Source organism: Sturnus vulgaris, chromosome 3, assembly GCF_052056855.1.
Source record: "Sturnus vulgaris isolate bStuVul1 chromosome 3, bStuVul1.hap1, whole genome shotgun sequence".
Lineage (NCBI taxonomy): Eukaryota > Metazoa > Chordata > Aves > Passeriformes > Sturnidae > Sturnus > Sturnus vulgaris.
This window is the reverse complement of record NC_142245.1, coordinates 80536268-80558905: the sequence shown is the minus strand read 5'-3', so window position 1 is coordinate 80558905 and position 22638 is coordinate 80536268. Positions and strand designations below refer to the sequence as shown.

At 38.5% G+C, this 22638-nt stretch overlaps 1 protein-coding gene across 4 annotated transcripts in view; it reads right to left on the bottom strand.

The window, feature by feature from the left end:
* The window catches only part of SNX14 (sorting nexin 14), a 45121-nt gene extending 24397 nt beyond the window's left edge, over positions 1–20724 (bottom strand). For 2 of the 4 annotated variants that reach the window (XM_014877799.2, XM_014877800.2), the window contains exons 1-12: positions 20558–20724; positions 20353–20473; positions 19450–19526; positions 19259–19337; positions 12642–12685; positions 7993–8080; positions 4356–4440; positions 1954–2110; positions 1602–1677; positions 729–773; positions 567–647; positions 308–422 (exon numbers count right to left, since the gene is read on the bottom strand). In XM_014877799.2, coding sequence (XP_014733285.1) covers positions 308–422; positions 567–647; positions 729–773; positions 1602–1677; positions 1954–2110; positions 4356–4440; positions 7993–8080; positions 12642–12685; positions 19259–19337; positions 19450–19526; positions 20353–20473; positions 20558–20697 — 1108 coding nt within the window. In that variant the 5' untranslated portion in view covers positions 20698–20724. The remainder of the gene's footprint in view (positions 1–307; positions 423–566; positions 648–728; positions 774–1601; positions 1678–1953; positions 2111–4355; positions 4441–7992; positions 8081–12641; positions 12686–19258; positions 19338–19449; positions 19527–20352; positions 20474–20557) is intronic. The other 2 variants (XM_014877801.2, XM_088162079.1) reach the window with 1 other exon arrangement.
* Between the last annotated feature and the right edge of the window lie 1914 nt (positions 20725–22638).

The window sequence follows — 22638 nt, the reverse complement described above, 5'->3', positions numbered from 1 at the left end:
AATTTTCCAGTAGGTAAGTAATTTGCAAAACTTCAAAATTAAAAGAAACATAAGATATCTCAAGATCCTAGGTAATAAAGTAGCTGCCTTCTTATAAACTATAATTCAAATTTGTTCATAAAGTTATTACTAAAAATATATTGCAATTAAAATAAATTATTCCTTGTCACAGTAGGGATAAATCTATGAGGTTGCTCCTGGCATATGAATGATTTTTGCTTCCGAAATTACCCAAATGCAAATTGCACTTTTCCATTAGAATGATTTCGTATCATCAAGTAACATCAGCACACATTTGTAATCTTACCCACAGTCAGGCAGAACTGCAGCACATGGACAGCCCCTTCCTGTTTCAGGAAGTTCATGAACCGAAATAAAAGGTCTTGCTGATCTCTGATCTCCTTTAGCTCCAGTTTCAGTACCTGAGTAGGTTAAAAGTGCAGTCAGCCAACTTTCAAACTTTCAATGAGTACATAAATAATGCAAAGAGCTGTAAAACTAAATCAGCAGGTAAAGTAAAACACTTATTCAAAACAGGAAAGGAAATAAATGTTGCCTTTGCTTACAGATGGTTTTTTATTTCTTGGCTCTGCAAATTTCTGAAGAAATGGAACCAAGGAAGAAGTGGGCTCAGTTGCTATCTCAGGCTGCAGAAAAAAATAACTGGGTAAGAAAGCTTCTTTCATGGGTGATCAAAATGCCAGTGTTTTAACTTCATCAGTACTCACTGGACTATCATCAATGAAGATGAGCAGTAAATGGTTGACAGTATCCTGCAAGAAACACAACACAACAAAAAAAATTATGATTAAAGAAACTCAACAAAATACATTAAAATAATTTCAATACTATATGTTTAAATCTGAGTATATTAATATTTTTAAAAAAGAAAAGCCTGGGAATACACGTTTGAGAGTTGAACTTTAACGGTCTCCTCAAGGTTTTACAAGTCAGGGAACTTCTGAAGAGACCTGCACAGAACTATTCTTTACCCAGTGGCAGAAAGCCCTCCCAAGTATTTTTACTCTAAGTGCAGATCTAATGAACTACTAATACTTCCACATTACAGTACTTTCTGTTTGCAGCCAGGTGATGTCTGCACAAGCACTGCAATTTTGCCTATTAAAATACATACATATATAAAAACAAGGATGGTTGGAGCTTCAAAAATAAATGCCCCATGATTTCCAGAATTAAGGGAAAAACCGATTTTGACATAGGTGCAAAAAAGCTGGTTACTTAGACTGCTATAAGGATCCACAGAGCTAGAGTTCAAGTAATCATGCCCTTTTTAAATGCAGCAATAGTAACTTGTAGATGTTTACACTAGCACAGCATTCTCCCACTTGACAGGAGCTGTAATCCTTCACTAAAAAATACATTCTTAAGAGATCACACCAATACTGTTACTTTAGTCAGTTCAGTGAGTTAATTCATATGAACAAATAAAACAATTGGCCACAAGATTTCTTTTTCTTTTTATCTAGTCAAAATGCACAGCAAGTAAATCATTGTGCATAATTTGCTTTACCACAACATACTTAGTAGGCAAACAGTCATACTGAATAAATTAAGATTATTCTTGTGCTCCAAAGTCTTACAGGGTCAGCTAAGAAATCCATTGAGGGAAGGAAAACTGAACCCGGGAGAATCTCTCTAATGAGAAGGGCCAGGGATCTGAAAAGAAAATAAAAGAAAGAAAATAAAAATCCAAAGCACTATTAGATTACATAAACTTCTAAGTGAAGTTTCCAATTCTGTCATGTACTACTGGGAAATATTTTAGGATTCAATAATACCATAAGCATGCTATTTTAAAGACAAATAAAAAAAATAATAGAAAGGGGTAAGAAGGAAGATGACTGTGAAGTTCATTCTTTCACTTTCCAAAATTATTGTACTACATAGTATGGAGACACTTTAAAAAAACACTATTTTAAATAATTTCTATACCTGCACTCTGTTGACTTTGGGGGCAAAATGTAAGGAAAAAGAAGTTCAGTAAGTTTTCTTAAGTAGTGAAGTTCATCTCTTCGGCTTCTCAAAGCAACATGAAGCTCTGGTCCATATTCTTCTAAAGCAGCTTGCTGCAAAAATTCCGCATTTTTTACTGAAAGTAAAAAACAGGATTACAGGGTTGCTTCAGCTTTTTCTTACCGGTAAACAAAAGGCAATTGTTTTTCATTTGAGCTAAAATGTTAGTATTTTTAGTATACATACAACTGCCAAAGGGATAAAATGTTGAAACTTTACAAAGGACCTTGGCTTAGACTTTGAAGCCTGGCTATGTAAAAAGGAAACCTCACACTGAAATGCGTATTCCTTCACCAAACAATTGCAGTTTTCATGGTATCCAGAATGCTTTCTCATTTATCATTACATATAAACATATATAAAATAATATAAACTTATATATTGAATCATATATATATAAACTGAATCTTAAAATTCAGCGTCTGAAATCTCAAAAAAACTGCACCATGCAAAGCCTGCCTCTAATTGCCTTTTTCCTGACCTTCTTCATGATCTCTCATTTTTTTGGCCTACAACACAATTTGAAATCAACGTAAACTTTTACTCAATCCTGCAGTATCTCTTTCCTGCTTAGAACACTTAAAAACAAACATGAAGGAACACACATTTATTTTAAACACAGGGTAAATCAAGCCAAAACCTCCAGGAGGATCTGCACACGTACTGCCTCTTAAATAACAGCGGAATTGAAAGAATACCTCTTTATCAGATTAAAAACGATAGATATTAATTGGAAGCAACAATGTTATATTTCTTTAGATCACTTCAAAGGCAAGAACTGAGCTGTTATAAATCACATCTAGCTGAACTAGCAATGTGGAACAGCCTCATGCCAACACCACCACCAGGCATAGTGAGGTACATAATATATTCCTCAGTTACCTCCAAGGTTAAAGCTTATTCCCAGCATATGAGAGAAGCCTGCTGGCTTGGCCTTCACAACCAAAACCCATGAGTGGTATCAGCTGACAGAGGGGATGCAGGAATATATATCACCTGATAAATCTGCCTGGCTGGTGTCACTAAAAGCAGAGAGAAGGAATGCACCCTCTAGCAAGGCAGGTAATGAATTGTGGAGGTGCAAATAGGATTACTAAGAGAAGTAAGGGTAACAAGAGTAGGAGAAAAGGAAATGTTCCCTAAAAGCAATCATTTGAAAAAGGATTTAGAAAATAAGGAGAAAAGGCTAGGCTCAACCAGCAACCAAAGCAAGGTCTGAAAGCTGCCTCTGAACCCTGTATTGTGATGGCTGCTTTAGCAATGTTTACTAGAAAGTGCTACTAAAAGTAATTTTCAACTGCTACTGTCACGTATCTGCCATTAGGAAACAAGTCTTTTCCTTTAAAACACTGAGAAAAAATGGCTGTATTTTCAATGCTGTACATTTAAAATACAGTTCTTTACCGCTAAAGAAAAGCGTTTCCAACTACTTGGTAGAAATCAAAGGAAACATGAAATTTGGCGTAAACAGCACTGCAAGATTATCTACTATCTTGAAATTGCTGTTGTGCCATGAAAGACATCCAACGTGATTGCACTGTGTCTCATTATCCATCTTAATGATTAACACTGCTCACAGGACCAATGGCATGTATTTATGGATATCGAGCAGACATTTGGAGGGAAAGAAGAAAAGTTCACGACTCCAGTTAAAGTAAACGTCTACACTTAAAAGTTGAATGAAACCACATTTAGTAGATACAGCACTGTGGAACACAGCCAGTGAAAAAAACAACAGCAGCAAGTGTTTCCAAATATTTCTTCAATGTGCAGTTTTAATGCATTTTTTACATTAGGCTTGTGAAGATATTCTTACCTTGGATAATAAATATGCTTCTGCTCAAAGTCTCTCCAAGACTTACAAATATAAACCTAACTTTTCAACATATTACAACTTCACTAACGCAGATTTGAAATCATTCTATCTATAAGAGCTACAAGGTACAGTGCACAGATGTACAAATCCTTTTATCTATAACTGCTCATCTGGAATATAAAGGAAAAACTTCAAGAAGCATTCTTAAATGATCTTGATTGCTCTGAATAGACAAAATTCGTATTCCTGCTCACCCCTGTGCAGAGATAGAAATTTAGTCTTTTCATCGTGGGGCAATAAAAATCAAAATAGAGAACACAAATATGTACTGTAACTTTTTCCCTATTTGCCTTCGCAACCACCAGAAGAAAAATGCAAAAGGACCTCATATTTTAAAAAAAGAGGCCATAAGGATAAAAAGACAAAGCAATATAATCTCAAACATGCATAAAAGAATATGCATACTTGGCCTTTGAACTGACAACATATTAGGTCTTGACATTACCTTTTTGCCTGGCCTTGGCTATTACTTCAATGTGTTTCATTGCTGCCTTGAGCATCTTCTTCGTTACAACCGTTGGAATGTCCACCTAAAGAATAATTTAAAAATAAAATCAAATCTCTTCTATTTCGCCCCCCCTCAAAATTTATTACAGACAACCATCAAACATAGTAATTTGCTTATATGTTTCGGTTTGAACCATAAAATGAACCATTAACAAACAATCCAAAATTCTCTAGGTGAGCTAACAGTGTTCTCATTCTTCTGCCAAGGTATATAAGAACATCTAGAACTAAATGCCAGAAACAACACTGTTAACACATTTATTGTCAAATCATTCCCATTATGATTTTTTCATTGCAGTAAATATAGCAAGGCAGTGTGACTTCTGAGTCACAGTATATGAAGCTCAATTCTATTGGAAAATTTGACCACCAACAAAACGATCAAGTTAACAATGCTCTGCATTTAATACTTGTGTGTCTTAACACTCTGCAATCGTGTCCACGAGGACTAAAACCAATGAGAAACCTTCTCATGCATAGGGAGAAAAAATGTCACCCCTCAGGTGATGGCAGAACCGAAAGAGAATTTGAGTTACAGAGTCAAAAGACCATTAGTGCCAAAGCCACGTGATCATAAGCCAAACAAAAAACATGTATGATTCAATCAAGGATTGTACTAGGGTCTTGCATTTCTATTTTCTTTGGTGGCTATAAAAATGGAAGGAGAACAATTCAGGCACAAATGACCTCGGGATGTCTTAGCTCTGCTCCAAGCAGGCTCTGATCACGGTGCTCAGGGCTGCATCCTGAGCTGGTGCTGAAAACCTCCTGAGTTGAACACAGTCAACTCCTCCAGCCTCAATCACCTCGGTGGCCCTTCGGTTGAACCCACTCCACTTTGTTGTAAAGAGCCCAAAACTGGATTAGTATCCTAGATGCCACCCAAAGAGCACCCAGTGAAGGCAGATAATCACTTCCCTTGATTTTGCCTGCTCCTGTCACTACAGCCAAGGATGCTGTTGGTGTTCTAAGCTGCCACTGATGGCTCATACTCAGCTCACAGCCTACTATGGGGCCAGGTCCTTTGCAGCAAGCAGAGCTTCTCCCTGAAGCTAGTCAGTCTCCATCCTGTACAGTTTCATGGGATTCTTTCAACTGCAGCAGTTTTCACAGAAACTCATCTAGAAAGTGATTTACATTTTGCATACTCTTTATTTTAAACAGGAGATGCCTCAGAGATGCAAAAACATACACGTGTAAATGTTCAAAATCTAGGAATTTTGCACGAGTCTCTCTCCTAATGGAGGAATCCCTCCTCGATACAGCATCTTGCCAGACAAGGAAAGAGGCAATGCAATTGCAAAGACCACCAGCGCTGAGAGAAAAGTTGGTTTTTATTCAATTGGACAAGGAGAATATTACATATTCCTTCACACTCCCTTGTAATATTTGAGCTGCACAGCTATGACCTAACCTGGCCAGCCCTGACAAGCCAGTACAATTGACTGGAGCTGCCTAAAAGTAAAGTCAGCTCCTAATTACAGGCACAAAAGGACAAGCTTCTGCTTATCAATAAGAAAACCCTGTCTTTGGTGCCTCACATTCCAACAGTAATTTCTAGAAATTAAGACTTTCCTATGGCATATAAGGATAGGGCAGTGTTTCTTCCCATAGAGCACAGCCAAGGAAATTGTTATCAACACTGCAGTGGACACTGAACTTTTGTCAAAAACTTCAGTCAGGTGCAGATTTATCTGTATCACGCCATACAAAGGTATGGTAAAACCCTTCCCTTTCCCTTCAAAATCCATAACTGATCCAGAAATGGCCACAGCAAAGAAAATCCAGATTTGAAGTATTTCAGCATACATTTAAGAGCTGACTGGCCTGAAGTGCTTGTAACTTCATTCAACAACCATGTGTTGACCTAGGCAGATTTAAACAAAAAATAAAAGCATTCTTTTCATCAAAGCAATCTGTAATTTTAAGTTTCAATTCAAAAGTAGCATATTCTTTTGCAAAAAAAAAATCTAAAAACATGGAAAAATAGCCTGTTTTCTTACATAATTCTGCCTCAATTTAAATATTTTATCTCTATTAGCTAGAACTATTGCTTTTAAGCATTTAATAATAAATCCAAAACAGAGTACAGCTGCTTGGCAAAGGTATACAACTATTTTATTTTTCAACTGATGATGATGAATTTCTCCTCAACATATGCATTTTTGTGATGAACTTTATTTTATAGGTCCCCTGACAGTGCTTAATACTGGCATGTCTTGGGTGTTTGTTGCACATATTGCCTATCCAGAGAACTGAAGATACTACATTTAAATTCTCACTGTCAAAGGCAGAGATGGTAAATTAACCATCTGCTTCAAGATGCTGTAATTCACTTGAGCTATCCCAATTAATGCCTTACTGCATGATCAATATCAGAGACATTGTCATTTTCTAAGTCAACAATGGACCCGTGAACAATGCAACTAACACCAGCATGTATTACAACTCCAAACTCAATTTTAAGACAATAATTTTCACTTTGAAGCTTTACTCCACTTTCATACCTCCATATAATGCCTGTGCTACATGGACATTTCCTAATCTTCCCCCATGTTCACTTTAGAAAGAAACATTTAGAGTAAACAAGAAAGTCATCTGGATTTGACATGTAAGACGGAGAGAATCAAGCTGTTAATAAGTCATGACAGGACACATGTTCAAATTGTAGCTCAGAAAATATTGCTGGAAATAAGGAGCGGGGAAGAAGACACACACGTTTATGGGAGTGACTCCAATAGAGAGGCCAGTACTGACTAATTCTGGAAATTGAGTTAGCAATCCTTTCTGCTTAGAACTGCCAGAAAGTTAGAAGCAGTTCCTGTGAAACAGGCTTGAAGCACTTTACCAGGAAAGAGTTGTGCTGTTAAAAAGAGAGCACATACAAAAAAAGAATGAGCTAATAGATTAAACACAGCAAATAAACACTCTTAATCTTTAGCACTGAAAATGCTCCTGAAGAATTGCATTAATTTAAGAACCACATCTGTTTTAATTCTTACAGTAACCTGGTCACCTAATAACAGTCTATCCTTTACAGACAATGTAAGGGCCTTGTTTGCATTTTAAGAAGACAAGCAAGCAGAAGCTATAATATAGGTAACCATTTTCAAATAGATCTTTTCCAGTAATTCTCAAAATGGTTTCCACTTGGATTAGGTCACCAAGAGATAGCTAAAAGACCACCAGGTTTTAATAATGCCTAGCACTGTTGTAAAAAATATATCCACTTGCAGGAACTGAGGAAAGGTTTGAGTTTCAAGGGACCTATAGAGATCACTTATTCCAATCCCCTGCCATGGCAGGGACATCTAGAACAGCTTGCTCAAAGCCATATCCAGCATGATGCTGAACACTTCCAATGATGAATCTTCAGAGATGGTTTACAACTAGGAAGGGGACAAGCTCCAGAAAGATGAGGCAGATACCACAAAGTAACTTAGATGGTTAGAAACAACCTACACTGTAAGGCTGACTTTGGAATCACAATTTAAAAAAAGATTAAGAACTCACTAGAGACAGATATCAATTACTTCTGATGGAAAACCAACACTAATACCTTTAAGTCACCTTACCTTGTGAATTCTTCGAACTAAGACAGATGCAAAAAAACGTAGTGTCCCTCTCAGTTCATCCACTGAGGACTCATCATCAGTAATATTTCTGCAGTGTTTCAAAGCATGGCATAGGGGAAAGCAGAATAAAATTTCTATTAATCCAACCACAATACATTTGGCACTATTAAAAGCGTAAGAGTAAGCACATTCAGCAGTGATACTTCAGCTGGAATGAACTGAAAGCTACCAGAGAGTCAGCAATCTTCTGTCTGAGGAAAATACACAGCATTCCCACAATGCCTGTGCACACAATGGCTTAAGGAAAATGTCAGGAAATTGCAATGATATCCCAATTCCTGCTCTCATATACTATCTGCATGATTTTGACTGAGTAAAACCTAACCTAGTTTTTACAGATGGAAGCACATCCTAATTCACTGGTATAAAGGAAATTGAAATTATTTAAAGTGGCTTCTGCTTGGAAACAAAGAAGAATTTAAATAGATTTCCAAATCGCTATGTTGAAATATCATCCAAACTTTTAATCTGGCTTGCCAGTTTCCATCTGCTGCAATAAAAGATGTTCAGTGAAAACTCATGGTAAAAATCATTAAATATGATTCAGGAAGAAAAATACCTAATTCCATGACTTTTTTGGAAAACTGAACAAAACCAAGAAATACACTAAGTCTTAGATGAAGAAACTGCAACTAAACTGAGTGGAAAAAAAGATCATGATGCCAGCATTCCAGAAAATGCAAGCGAAAAACAAAAATCTACCAGTTATGAATATGAATTTTAGAGCATGACTAATATATTGGTAAAACAAAAGTATAACAGCTGAATAATAACAAAACACAGGAAGCTGCATCCAGTTTTACCTAATGATCATATGCAAGAGCCATCACACTTTTTGGTGATAAATGAGTGTAGTAAGTAGAAATATTACTTGTGTTATAAAAGAAGACTACAAGCAAGAGCAGGACATTTAAAAATAATTTTAAAAATTATGCATAAAACATTTTACATTATTCAGCATCCAACTTTTAAAGTAATTTTGGCCTGGGTTATAGAATATTCAAAGGCATGTTGATGATGAACAATCAAGTACAGATACAGAGATCTAAGAGTCAAAGTATGTAACTAATTGCATGGAAAAAAACACCTCAAAGAAAGCAGCCTGGCACAAGAAACACAACCATCCTCCAACAACTAATCACATGCAGATAAGAAGAACACTGTAGGGGAAAGTGTAGTTTAAGATCAGCAGCTGACATTTTATAAGCAATATGGTTAGAAAATACCCACACTGCCAAAGGGATTAGCATTGCCAAGGGATTAGCAAACAAACTGTATTACGGTATTACTATCATTTCATGGACAAGAAGATACATGAAGTAATTTGGACCAAGAAGTTGTTATTTTATTGACACTTGGATAACCAGTATCTTGGCTAGCTCTACTTGGACACGACTTTATGCTACATATTCTCACAGCAGATTTGCAAAGACATTCTTTTAATCACCAGCAGACTGAAGCCTGGTGAAAAAAACATCATGAACCTGTAAAATGTCAAATCTCCAGTGACACACGGGAAAGTCCACATAACCCTCTTGGAAACTTTTTAAAAGCTGCCTGTGTTTTCCCAGAACTCTAGGAATATTAACTGTAAACAGTTATGAGTCTAATGTCTCAAAAGAGACACACCCAATTGCTATCGCACACAAAGTCTTATGGGATCCACTGATAAATGAAAATCATATACACATAACAAAGTGATATTTTTCCTCTGTGCGTCCATTATTCTTACAAAACTTGGCTAACTCCTTTCAAAAAGATGTAGAAAAGAAGTTGTAAGCTAATAAAGATATAAAGCTATGGTTTGTAACTCAACAAAAATTCTGAATTTTTCTTGCATTACTTGCATTTAAAATAGAAGCAGCTCCATATATGAAAACACTGTGTTTAGTCACCATAAAAGAAAAATGTTTTCATAGCTATGTTTTACAAAATTGTGCAATTATTGAATTCTGTCCTAATCTGAGAGAACTGGGATTGCAGTACCAACAATGACCAAAAATATTTAGTAACCACAAAGTGACCCATTCAAACTTTAAACTCTATTTAAAATGAGGTTGGTATAAGCAAGATATTACATAGTTTTCCTGTAGAGCATAAGCAATAGACTCAGACGTGTGTTTGTAGCTCTAAAAACTTGGGATTACTTACAACTATGCCCTATTCTTCTCATACAGTCGAAAAAAAAAGATGCTAATAAAATCAGCGTAAATACTTGGAAAAATAAAAAAAATGCACATAGTATAAAGATCTATTTCAGTAGAGTTCACTGGATTTTTAAGCACCAATCCTCATTCCCCTAAAGTGGTCCAAATTAGGACCTGCTTAAATTTTAACCTGCTAATAAAATATTAGAAATTCTTACGCAGTTTATTAGTGAAACAAACATAAACCAGCTTTTATCTGCTTATAGCCCTTTTATTCCTAAGCAAAAAATCTGTGATTTTATCTTGCAACACACCCTGTAAACATTACACTTCCCTGGTTTCTGACTGAGATGCATCCTGGTAACACAACACTGTCCAAGACGGCATCAGTTGGCACAGCACACAAAACAAAAAACAATAAAAAAACCTAAAAAAAGAGGTAGCTTCTGCACAAAATGCATTCATGTGAAACGTGGAGCAGCTAGCATAGGGAATCAAGCCCAAACTTTTATTTGCAAAGGAACATAGCCAACTCTTTTACCAGCCTATCTGTCAAGTATGAATTGCTGCTAGTGCTTACCCAGCCACGCTGCCAAATAAGGACAGCGTGGATGCAAAGGCTCTGGGAAGAATTAACCTGAGTGAGGTTTATTTGCTCAGTAAACAAACATGTCCTGAATACAAGAATCTTCTCTCCCAGGTGATGTGAGCTTTGCTAACAGTGCAGGCACAGCTAGAGTAGGAAAGGCTGGAACTGACATGCTCTACAAGCCAGCTCTCAAATTATGGCACACAGACACAGTTCAGGTCTCCCTGCACAACCCCTGCTGGAACACCTGAATGTCCAGATTAAACAGGATCAGATCTGACATCACTACGGTTAAACTGAAACCAGTGAGCCTTTCAGGACCAAGTTGTTTCCTGCAGAATTCCTTGGACATCGCTGCACTCACTGTAGGTCACTGAAATCCCAGTATTTTTGATTCACTGAAAGCTTGCTAGATTTGATCAGCACGGTGTGAATTTACAGAATTAGTTCAAAATCTGAAGGTGCAGCCATGCAGAACTGAAGACAGCACAGGAATACCTATACTGCTCACCAGAGGGCAAGATGGAGCAGAATGTAGGCTGGTTGGCTTCATACCAAGCGTATTTTACACCACATTTCTAACTGCTTATTATATATATAGTGAATTATTATCCCCATCAGATGATGTATTCCAGACTTCCACTGCCTTGAGTGTCAGAGAGGTAAGTAATTAGTGGAAGGCAAGTTTCCTTGTCAGTCCATAACAAAGACATTGAAGACATCTTCCACCAGCCAAGAAAAAACCTCTCTTCCAATCATGCAATACAGGAGATACTTGCCTTACATTTGTTACTTTATCAACAACTCAGTAGAACATACTTTAGTTTTCTGTATTTGAAAGTTTAAAACCTTAAGGTTTTCAACTTGCATTTACAACACATGGTGCTAAAGCTCCCTCTGCCGTTTGCATCAGCAGTGAAGTTTTACACTTCAGCATATTCAACATACAAAGTCAGAGGTGACACATGCAGGTATTGGCCGCAATCAAAAACCCAAGAGGCAAAGAAGTCTGAACAGTACATTTTAAATCCCAGAGACAGAATAAAATCCAAACAATACAGAGCAAAAATAAAAGAAAGCATACTCTTTTTTATGACAAATTAAACATTTCCATCCAATTAAAAAGTCAAATTCAGAATTAAGGCAAGATGTTGTTTTAACACATTACTGCCAGCATTACTAGCTAGAAATATTTTAATATCTTCTTACAAAGTACTTAAAAGCACTAATTAATATATCAAAGTACAAGGAAGAAAACTCAAAAGGAAAAAAAAACAGGAAAAATAATCAGCTATAGTCTTTTCTTTATTCACTATTTTAAAGTTATTTATGCAGTGCTATTCTATTCAGTGCAACATAATCAATCAGTCTTAGACAGTCTTAGAAGTTAGAAAATTATGAGATGATCTCCAAGAAGTTTGCCATATGTATCTGAAATACCTTTTCTTTAAAATCCTGCAAAGTTATTTTTTTTATTTTCTTAAAGCAATGTGATAGAACAGTACGCTTCTAATCTGGAAGTAAATTTCAGAGGTAGTGACAGGTAGGTTGAATTTTTATACAGATTTTCATCAATCTGTATTTACTTCCAAGTAAGAGTTATCACAAAATGAACATATGAAAATAGACAATCTAAAAGTGTTTTAAGGATGAAATCCAAATTTCAGAACCACCTCTATTACAACTAAACTGTTAAAAGATCTGTTCAATAAAACAATGATTCGTAGCACTCAAAAGTATGCTGTATCTCTCACTAAGGAAACAGAAATGTTTATTTTCAGGTGACAACTTCTTAAATAGGTTGACAAATATTTGTGACATTAAAAACAGTAACTTTTAGGTGAAGCTCGTACCTGTACCATGGATAAATAAAGTTTTCCAGCACCAACTCAAGCACCTGTGCAGAACAAAGACAATCATGTTAAAAAATAAACAGTTTACTACAAATCCCTGTTAGAAGACAAACAGCCCCAAAACTCATATGCCATAATTCATACATCATAAAACATAAAAATGTGTAAGTTGTGATCCTGTTGCTAGATCAACCATTTTGCATCGTCATCAGTGTACTTTGGGCAAGTAACAGCAAAGTGATGGTTTCATCAGACATCATCAAGAAACATCTGCCACACGTACTATCAGTAACATGAAGCACAGTGGCCACTGTCAAGCAAATGCTATAAAAAATATAATCTTGTCTTAAACAGCCTATCTCTAACTTTTCAGATCAGTCCCCGTTCTTTTCTGACACAGCACAGAGTGTCCTACAGGCACAGTTATATACTGCACTAACACACACCTCCATCCCTTTTCACCCAAACCTCCACCTTCAAGGTGGGACAGTCAATCCTGTACGCTCACCACTCCCAAAAGAAAGCAAAAGAAGTCATAAAAAGCAATTCCTATGAAAGTCATCTGTAACAAGGAAGGAGACAGAGGGATAAAGTTCTCTTAAGATTCCTCCTCCTTCACTGTGGCCCCGAAATATCACCCACACCACCTTCTCCCACTGTAACATATCCCTTAATTTGAATCAGTGTTTTAGAGATCAGTTTGTCCCCAACAGCATCAATGCTCATGAGGGAAGTAACAGAGAATACATGTGTTGCTATGTGAGGCTGCTCTGCTATGCTCTGTAGAAGGAAAGGTTTTTCAAAGCCACTGTGTACAAGAAAAATGTGGAGTCTGTTTGAAAGGAAAGCTGAATGTAACAGCTGATACACAAGTGTCATTCATGAGAGTGTTTCTCTTCTTACAAGATCTGCTGCTGCACTCATTCACACAGTATGCACTGCAAGAATTCAAGACTAACTAAATTTATACTATCTTTAGGGCACTACTTGCCTCTGCTCCTGTCACGATTATAAAAACATACTCAAAGAACACACATGGCCTTTTTAATTCTTCTCACCTCTTCAGACCTGAGCAGCTCATGAATACTTTTTCTGTCTTCACTAGTAAGAGTATCACCTACTCAGATTTGATAAGACACTTTCTCTTTTCCAGTTGTTCCACTTCAGTGATTTTCTTCCCCTCTCTCTGAAGAGACATTTTGCAGCTTGGGATAACTTTAGATGTTTGTGTTATGGACCACCCAAAGCCATCAATGTCTCTTCTCCTACCCTTATGTGCTACAGCAGTAATAGATCTCGAAACTGTAATACCGTCAAGTGTTAATGATGGATGGGTAAACTAAATATTGTATCATGTTGTCCTGTGTCATCCCCACCCCATAAACTCGTATTTCCATTTATAAGCAGGGTGGAAGGGTGAGGGAAATACATGCTTCAATTCCCAGTCTAGAAGAGATTAAGAAATCCCAGAGAACCTTCTATGGAAGTTAATCTTCAGACAATAGAAAGGAGATCACATCCAGCTCCAGTCAGCAATCACAGGCCATTGGCCTTAAGAGAAGTATATTAGACTACTTAAACCAATTTACCTGATACCTTCCATACCACTGCCACTACACGAGCCACCAATTTATTCCAAAGAAATCTCAGTCTCACAGGTATTGGAACATTATTTTTGTTCATGTGGAGTTTCTAACAAAATAAACCTCTTTCAAGGCTCAAAGTGCACTCTGCAGAAGAAGTGCCTTACAGAAAACTTGCAAAAAGTCCACCTGCCTATTAAAGGAGCCCTTTTCCTTCTTCCTCCACTTTTGCTCTGTGCCTCCCCATTAGGAACAACAGCAGCAGAGCATCTTCTGTTTGGAGTGGAAAGTGCACTTGCACAGCCTTCAAGCATGAGACAGCATATTCAAATGGAATACAATGAACTCCTCGTGAAACAGCTTTCTTCATTTATGACTACTACTTTTGAACTGAGAGCCTGTCTATCAAGCTTTCCATGAATGTGCCACTACAAATTCAGTTCATCAGATGCTAACATAACTTATTGGCCCTTTCTTCTTCTATAGTCCTATACAGAGGCCTCTGAAGGCACTAGAAGAATTGTTTCCAACAGTGACTGATCCTTACTGTTGCCTAAGCAAAAACACATGGTTCTGAGATTCATCTTCTCACAGTTATTAAATAAGCAAGAAAAGTAAAAAAAAGTGCAAGACCTGATGACACTTCCCATTCAAGAGTGAGTCTTTTCAAAAGAAGTCTCCTTCAGATTCATCCCATGTTGTAGTAACTAAGCACCAGCTGAAACATTTACAGACTAGCCTGTGTTTCCCTTCCACAGCCACACTTGTAAAACGAGCTTTATGGTACTGCTTCCACAGAACACTGCAGATAATCTCACTAGACAAAGACAGAGAGACAGACAACTAACTCAAAATGCAATTTTCACTGGCGTCCACTTATCACTGGTGAAGAGATCAGAAGGCAGGACACATTCTACTAGGAGTCAGGTTATCTATATGGCCCTAACAAAAAATGTGTGGACACAGAAAGCAGCCCCTACTTGCAAACTAATTAAACACATGGCATGGCAGAGGCAGTTAAGTATGATGCTCCATTCCACCAAGGTGCTGTACAGAAGTTAAGGCAGAGCTACTGTGTGAAATCATCCCTACTGCAAAAATAGAAGCACTCAAGAAGTAACAAGCCACAGACTGCCACTAACTGGATTTCAAGGCATGCTGCCCATACTGTTTTCCCTTGAACCCTATCAGCATTTCAGACTGTGTCAGTGTGATTCTGCTGGACAGAAAAAAATCTGCGACATCATCCACTGCACTTTCATGAAGCACTGGGGAATCAGGACATGTGTACCCACTTCCAACAGCAACAAAAATATTATTCAGGCTCAATTGCTCACACTTCACTCACACCGATAAAGTAGACGGAACACTTCAAAGAATGACAGCTAATAACAAGCCATTTCCTTGTCTGTAAAATATTCTCCAGTTTTAAATACAAATGATGAGTCATTTCATTTAAAGCTTACCTATTTTTTCAAGCATTTTCTAAAATGACTGGTTTTACTATGCGTGGGCAGCTTTGAATTGAAAAGAGATTACAAGTGTAAAACCAAATGCAGCAGGTAGCAATATAAGCAGGAGTTAAATTTAAAAAGAAAAAAAAAGAGACAGAAATTATTTTCTAGTATGCACTACAACACTGCAAGCTAGTCAGTCTTTGCTGCTGAGACAAGCTTTTTGGGGACTGCCACACAACTGATCCTATTGTCAGGAGGAGGAACTGCAGAGACGAGTGATGACTGAGTCAGTAGCAGGTCAGAACTACCAGGCCCAATTAGAATAGATATGAGCGAGGATTTGATATATAAACCACAGTAACAATTATAAAGCTTTAAAAGACAGCACAATCTGACAGCTGAGGCCACTTCCTAGGGGTAGAACAAGCCATTCCAATGAGAAAGCATACAGTCCACTGTGTTACTATAAGAGTTCAGGACTTGCAAAGAGCACATTCAGGTAATAACTGATTCTTGTCATGTGTTTGTCTATTTCTTGCTTTTAGAAAACAAAACAAAATTCTAGTCTCATCGTCAAGAACCTGAGAAGAATTAAAAAAAAAAAAAAGTGAAATCAAAAGACAGCAGTCCCTTGGTCCAGTGAGACTTTTTTTTTACAATGCTGTTGAAGAGTAGCTGAGCAGCTTTCCACAGATTTGACCTGCAATCATCCCTCATATAGCAAAAATGAAATTGTAGAGAAAGAGACCAATTCATCAACAGAACAGGATTAAATTCTTTACACAATCGGTAGCACCTGGATTATACACAACGTAAAACTAGCCAACTGATATCATGTCCTAATTCAAAAAGAAAGAAAACATTGAAGAAACAAACATAATGCAAAATGGATTAGAAACTGGAAGCAAAATTACACTTAGGTCACTGCCTTATTTTAGTGCAGGATATAGCTCAAATCATAAAATATTGATGGATGCATGGTTGAGACAGTTTAGAATTCAACTGTAACAACAAACATAAATGCAGAGAGGAAAAACCTCTAGGCACAGGTTTTGTTATTCTTCTAAACCATGCACAGCAGCTGAATAGACTAAAACAAGGCTGCAAAAGATTAAGAATTCACAAAGTGAGACAAACTGTCATCACAATCCAAGAAAGAAAAATCCATACTTGTGAAGAAAACTTGGATTTCTTCTGATTTGAGGGTGTAATAAATTATTCTGAAAGCACTTGAAAACACAAGCTTAAAGGCTATACACCTGGTTCAAATTAGAAACATTTGGAAATGAGAATATTGCCAAAATTCTTCAAGCTGCAAAAAAAGAACTAGAAAAATTAAAACACAATTTAAAAAATCCAAAATTATTCCAAGTATTTGAAAAAACTGCTTTTTAGAAACAGGCTGCACTCCGTTAGAATCTAATTAACCTTAATTCAGTTCACACTGTTATCAGCTTCTCTCTAATGCATGACTAACCCACAAAAGAAAGTAAAAGCAGTCTCTCCTTCCAACCTGAAGCAGGCTATCCAATTCCAGGCCAGCATTACGTGCTGCAGCCTCAGAGCAGATTGTCAAGAGGAATATGATGTGGGCAGAACACCTTGCTACCCTCAGTAGAGAACAGCTGCAATGAGGAGCCATGCAATGAGATTTCTCATCCCAAACAGTATCTGTCCAACACAGGTGAATAAGGTGGCTCAGACTACTTGTTTGGGTCCATCCAGGAGGGTGACCCTGGCTCGCTGCCCTGGGAAAGTCCAGAGCTCGGGTCTGGTTCTTCTCTCTAGTTAAGTACACAAAGGAGGTAAAGGAATGAGAAGCATGGGCATGGATACACAAAACCCACATCTGCAGTGCTAAATAAACCAGGGCCTAGGACATGCCACTGAAGTGAAAAGTTACAGCAAAGAAAAGGCCACTCTTTTAGTAAAAGCAGAACTACAGCAATCACATACAAAATGCCAAGAAGATAATTATGGTATCTACTCATATCACTTATGCAGAGATACTACAGAGAACCTTTTCAGCATCAAACTCCTATTTAAGCCAAACAAGAAAACTTCCAGTTCTCCAGCATTTACAACATCCTTGGGTAGACTGCCACAGCTATTTGGTACCCTAAATCCTACAAATACTAAATGCATAGAAGCATTTATTTTACCTTCTATTATTAACACAGAAGTCTACTGAAATTCTATTCAGCAATAGTCATTTTAATACACTTAAACTTATTTTTAAAAATAGATTAAGTAACTTTAAAAGAATAATTGCTTGCTTCTGAAATCACAGAACTCACTTCATTCACAGAACTCACTTCATTCAACTAGAGGAAGTCAACAAGTTGTCACCTATTCTGTTTTAAAAACATTCTTCAACTGTCCATGTCTTCCTTCAGGTTCTCACTCTCTTCCTCCACTCCTGCAGTGGGCCATGCCTGGGACAGCATCTCACAGAGCTGAACTAAAGTGTTAGCTTATACCACAGATACACATGCCTTTAACTTCATACACCATGCTGTTAATTGCAAGAACTGACACACAAAAATCCTCTCACTTCTGCCATGCCACTTGTTCATCCTCCTACCACAGATAAATGGATATAAGTGCTTGTGCATTTTCTCAGCTTCAAAAAACACAGAGTTTATCTGTTTAGCTCCCAATACATTTCATCAATTACTAATCAAGGAAATAAACAAAAAACCAAGCCCAAAGAAAAACTGCTCTTCAAACAGCTCTTTTTTGAAGAGATTAGAACAAAACAAAATTCCTGATTTACAGTCTTATTAAAAAAGATACATATATATGCTATTCTTTGAGTAAATTCAGCAATTTCTTTTTGTTACAGCTTTGCTACTGATTTTGTTACAGCTTTGTCTGATGATTTCAAATAGATTCATGGAATCGTTCGGGTTGGAAAAGACCTTAAAGATCATCCAGTTCCAACCCCCTGCCACGGGCAGGGACACCTTCCACTTGGCCAGGATGCTCCATCCCACCCAGCCTTAAACACTTCCAAGGATAGGGCAACCAAAAGCTCTCTAGGCAGCTTGTTCCAGCACCTCACCATACTCACGGTAAAGCATTTCTTCTTAATATCTAATCTAAACCTACTCCATCAGTTTGAATCCATTCTCCTTTGTTTTCCTCCATGCTCTTGTAATAGTCTATTTCCAATCTTCTTGTAAGCTCCCTACCATCAAATTATCATCTTGATTACAGAAATTTTGTAATTGGAGCAAATCACCTTTCACCCACAACTCCAAGAAACTAAGCAGGCTGAAATCCTTAACTTTTTAAGACTCAGACATGTTCAGTTTTAACTGTTCTTTCCGTTATTCTTCCCAATTTACACAGGCATTTCTTTTACGTTCCAGGTGCACTGCTACAGAAGCAGTCCATGTTTAAAAGCAGGGCACCTTCACTCCCTGCTCCCAGCAAACACTCTTTTGATTTGACTTTTACTTGAATAAGTTAAAATACCTGCGAGGTACATCTGAACCAGAAACAAAAAGTTTAGAAGATACATAATGAAAACCCACAGAATTTTAATGTACTAAAGAAACGATGCACCAATTACCTCTGAAAGTGATGCATCAACCTTGGAAGGCACTTTCAGATCCAGCCATGGCTGATAGTTTTCCAGAAGCAAAGTAGGTCTGCAGGAGAGCATGGAGAAGTTCATGCAACAATGTGCAATTGACAGTTTCCTACTGTGATGTGTAAAATGGCAGCAGTACTAAGTGTACCAGTGTCACATACGTAATTTACCTGTGCCTCTTGCATTTGACCTTGCCACATACAGCACAACTGTGACCATGGGGAAACAGCTCCGGCAATTCCAACTGCTAAGAGATTTGGACAAGTTTACATTCTCCAAAACGACAACTCTATTAATATACGGACACATTCGTGAATTTCCTTTTAGAGCAGCTTTTACAGAGAACTGAATAAAGACAAACTTGTTCCTCCAGCAGGAAAGCAAGCTAATAAGGCATGGTATGAAAAACAACTGAACCAAAAAGAAAAACCACTTCCGCTGAAACAAAGTGAGAGGACACAGATATCTCTTCACATCTCCACTCGCCTCCCTGTACATTTATCAGTCTATTAACAGATCAGATGGTTTCTCTGCCTTGCTCACAGTCTTGAACTACTACAACAATAACTTTTTAGCCCTATGAAACTCTATACTTAATTGTTTTAAGTTAGAAAAGAGCAATTTGCTTTGGGAATATTTTTCTCTCTGAAATGCAGTAATGCTTAGAGGACTTTGATTACTGCGAGCAAAGAAGACTCACCAATGGCCTGCCAAAAGGAGGGCATCTTTAGAACAGAAAAGCTCCACTAACGGAGCAAACAACATAGTTTCTCCAGTGCCTGCTACTCAAATGCTCAAAATGTACAATGAGGGAAGCAGGAAACAACATCCATGGACACTCCAACAGCCGGCCTTGCAGCCATACGTGGATTTGGTGGGACTATGCAGAAACACGCGAAGAATTCAGTCTTAATCATCACCTATTTGCCACAAAATACCTGTCAGTAGGAGTGTATGAGCTGTACTGATGCACAATATTTTTTCTGAAAGCAGCTAGGACTAAACTAGAATTGCTACTCCACATAAATTATTATATTTAAAGAAAGCACAAGACTCTTGACAGGCATATTTACCTTGGGTTTATATTTTATTGTGAACAGAATATTGGGCAGGAGGGAGTCCGGTCCCAAGGAACAGTAGAAGGTGACGACCCCAGCCACGAACGACCAGAAGATCATCAAAATATGAAGATACCTTTACAGACACACGGGAAGGAAAAGCCGCTGCGTGAGAAGGCGCAGCGCCGCCCGCGCCCGGCTCCCCCGCCCGCCCGGTTACCGGTTGAGGAGGAGGGTGGCGGTGCCCAGCCCCAGGAGGAGGCAGCAGGAGAGCGGGTACTGCCGGCAGATCTCCCGCAGCCCCTCGGTGCCCCGCAGCCACCGCAGCAGCCGCCGCCCGGCCGCCCGCACCCCCCCCATGGCGGCCGCTGCCCGCGCCGGCCGCGCCGGATGCGGCTCCGCTTCCGCTGCCGGCGCCCGCTGATGGCGGCGGCGCCGCGGCCGCGTCACGGCCCGCGTCAGGGGCCGCGTCAGGGGCCGGGCCGCGGGAGGAGCGGCGGGGAGGAGCGGCTGCCCACCGAGCCCGGAGCTGTGGTCCTGCCGCCGCCTTTGCAGCTGTGCTGTGTCACGTAGCACGCTAAGCACTCCAAATAGAAGGTCTCTGATGACAGCGAGCTTACCTAGTTATAAATACTTGGGTTCTGGACATCAAGGGGTTCCCAGCGCCAAGCGGCCAGAAAGTGCTACGTCTGATTAAATGCTCTATATTTGGATGATGACTGAACTAAATCATTCAGTGACTGGGACACTAAAATCCTATAAACACCGCTCAAAGCTTCGTAATTGGCTGTAAAGAAAAGGAACGGGGTAGGAAATGTAATAAGATCCCACCTTAACATCAGTAAGTGTACAAGAGTAAGACATTGAAAAGAGAGGAATTCTAGAACGTAGTTTATTGCTAGAGAGAAGAATTTAAAGCCAACTTCACGTGAACACCCTCAGTTACACAGTAAGCCACGAGCTTTCAAACTGCTGGAGAGCTTTCAGCTGCTCTGTAGTTACCCAGTCTTACGAAACTCAAGGCTCTGTTAATAAGACACTGCTGGTTGTGGGTGTATCAGTTCAATGGGCAAAATGAAACTTCTGGGAGTCGGTACTCATAAAGGGGCTTCTGACTGGCAAGTATGAAGGAGACCCGCACGGGGAGAGATGCCGGCTTTTAGCTGTTTTGAGGAGTTGCTGTTGCCTTGTATGTCCATTCAGCCCCCTGAATAAGCGAGGGCACACGAAATACTGAAATACATCTGTTCAGATGAACCGTTGAGTTGTACATCTTCACCTGCAACTACACTGTTAAGAAAAATGCTGGTATTTGGAGGGTGAGAGTCAGCATCTAGAAATCGAAAAACAGCTTCCAGAATCTTTGCTCAGATGCTTTGTCAGTTTATGCAACACTTCCCTTGACGTCTTGAGTAGGTGAAATGCTGCAGTTCGACTTCAGTATGTTGACCTTTCTCTGAGTGCTTGGCAAAAGCCCAGGGTCAGCTAGAATTTCTTTAAGAGTCTCTGCACAGTATTATTTCATGTCAGTCCACGTTTCCTAGTAGAAAAAAACCAAGGTGCATTCACACAGCAAATCTCCATACAGCCTATTCAGAGGAAATCAGTTTACTTAAGATGAATTTTTTTTTTTGTTATCAGCTTAATTTATCCTCAGCTTTACTGCTGATGATTTTTAGTCACTTATCTTGCAATGCTTTTAATAAGGAATAACTTCTAAAAATCTGCAATTTTTACAATATTTCGTGAAGATGCCACAGCATCGCATATCTGTAACACAGGAAGTGACTTGCACAGCAAACTAGCAGCTTAAGTCAAACTCCTGCTTCCATTTGCATTGTGTACTTCAGGTAAAGTTTCTTTAATTTACAGCTTAATTGTTCAGAATTGTGTTTACTTACTGTAAAATTGCCACATTCACATCTGGCACTAATTGTACCTTATTATCTTAGAAACTGTGCAGCTTCCTTCAATTCACAGACTACATCTGCTGAGCAGACACAACAAACTGCTTTACCCCATCCTGCTCTGCTGGAGACAGCAGTGTTGGCATTGCCCATCTCCCTCTGTCACAAGGGCTCCTAGATTGTTCTGGTACACTGAAAGACTCAGCAGATGTTTGTTTGTTTTTCGACAAAACAAAACTATAGAAGAACAAAAGGGAACTGCTGACAACATAAAACTTCTTCAAAATTCTTTGAGAAATAGGAACTTTATCCATTCCCTGGAAATAGCAAGTTTTTCTCTCTTCACATAAATTCTTGGGAAGATTCTATGGTCAGCTGGAGGGAGAAGTGCCAG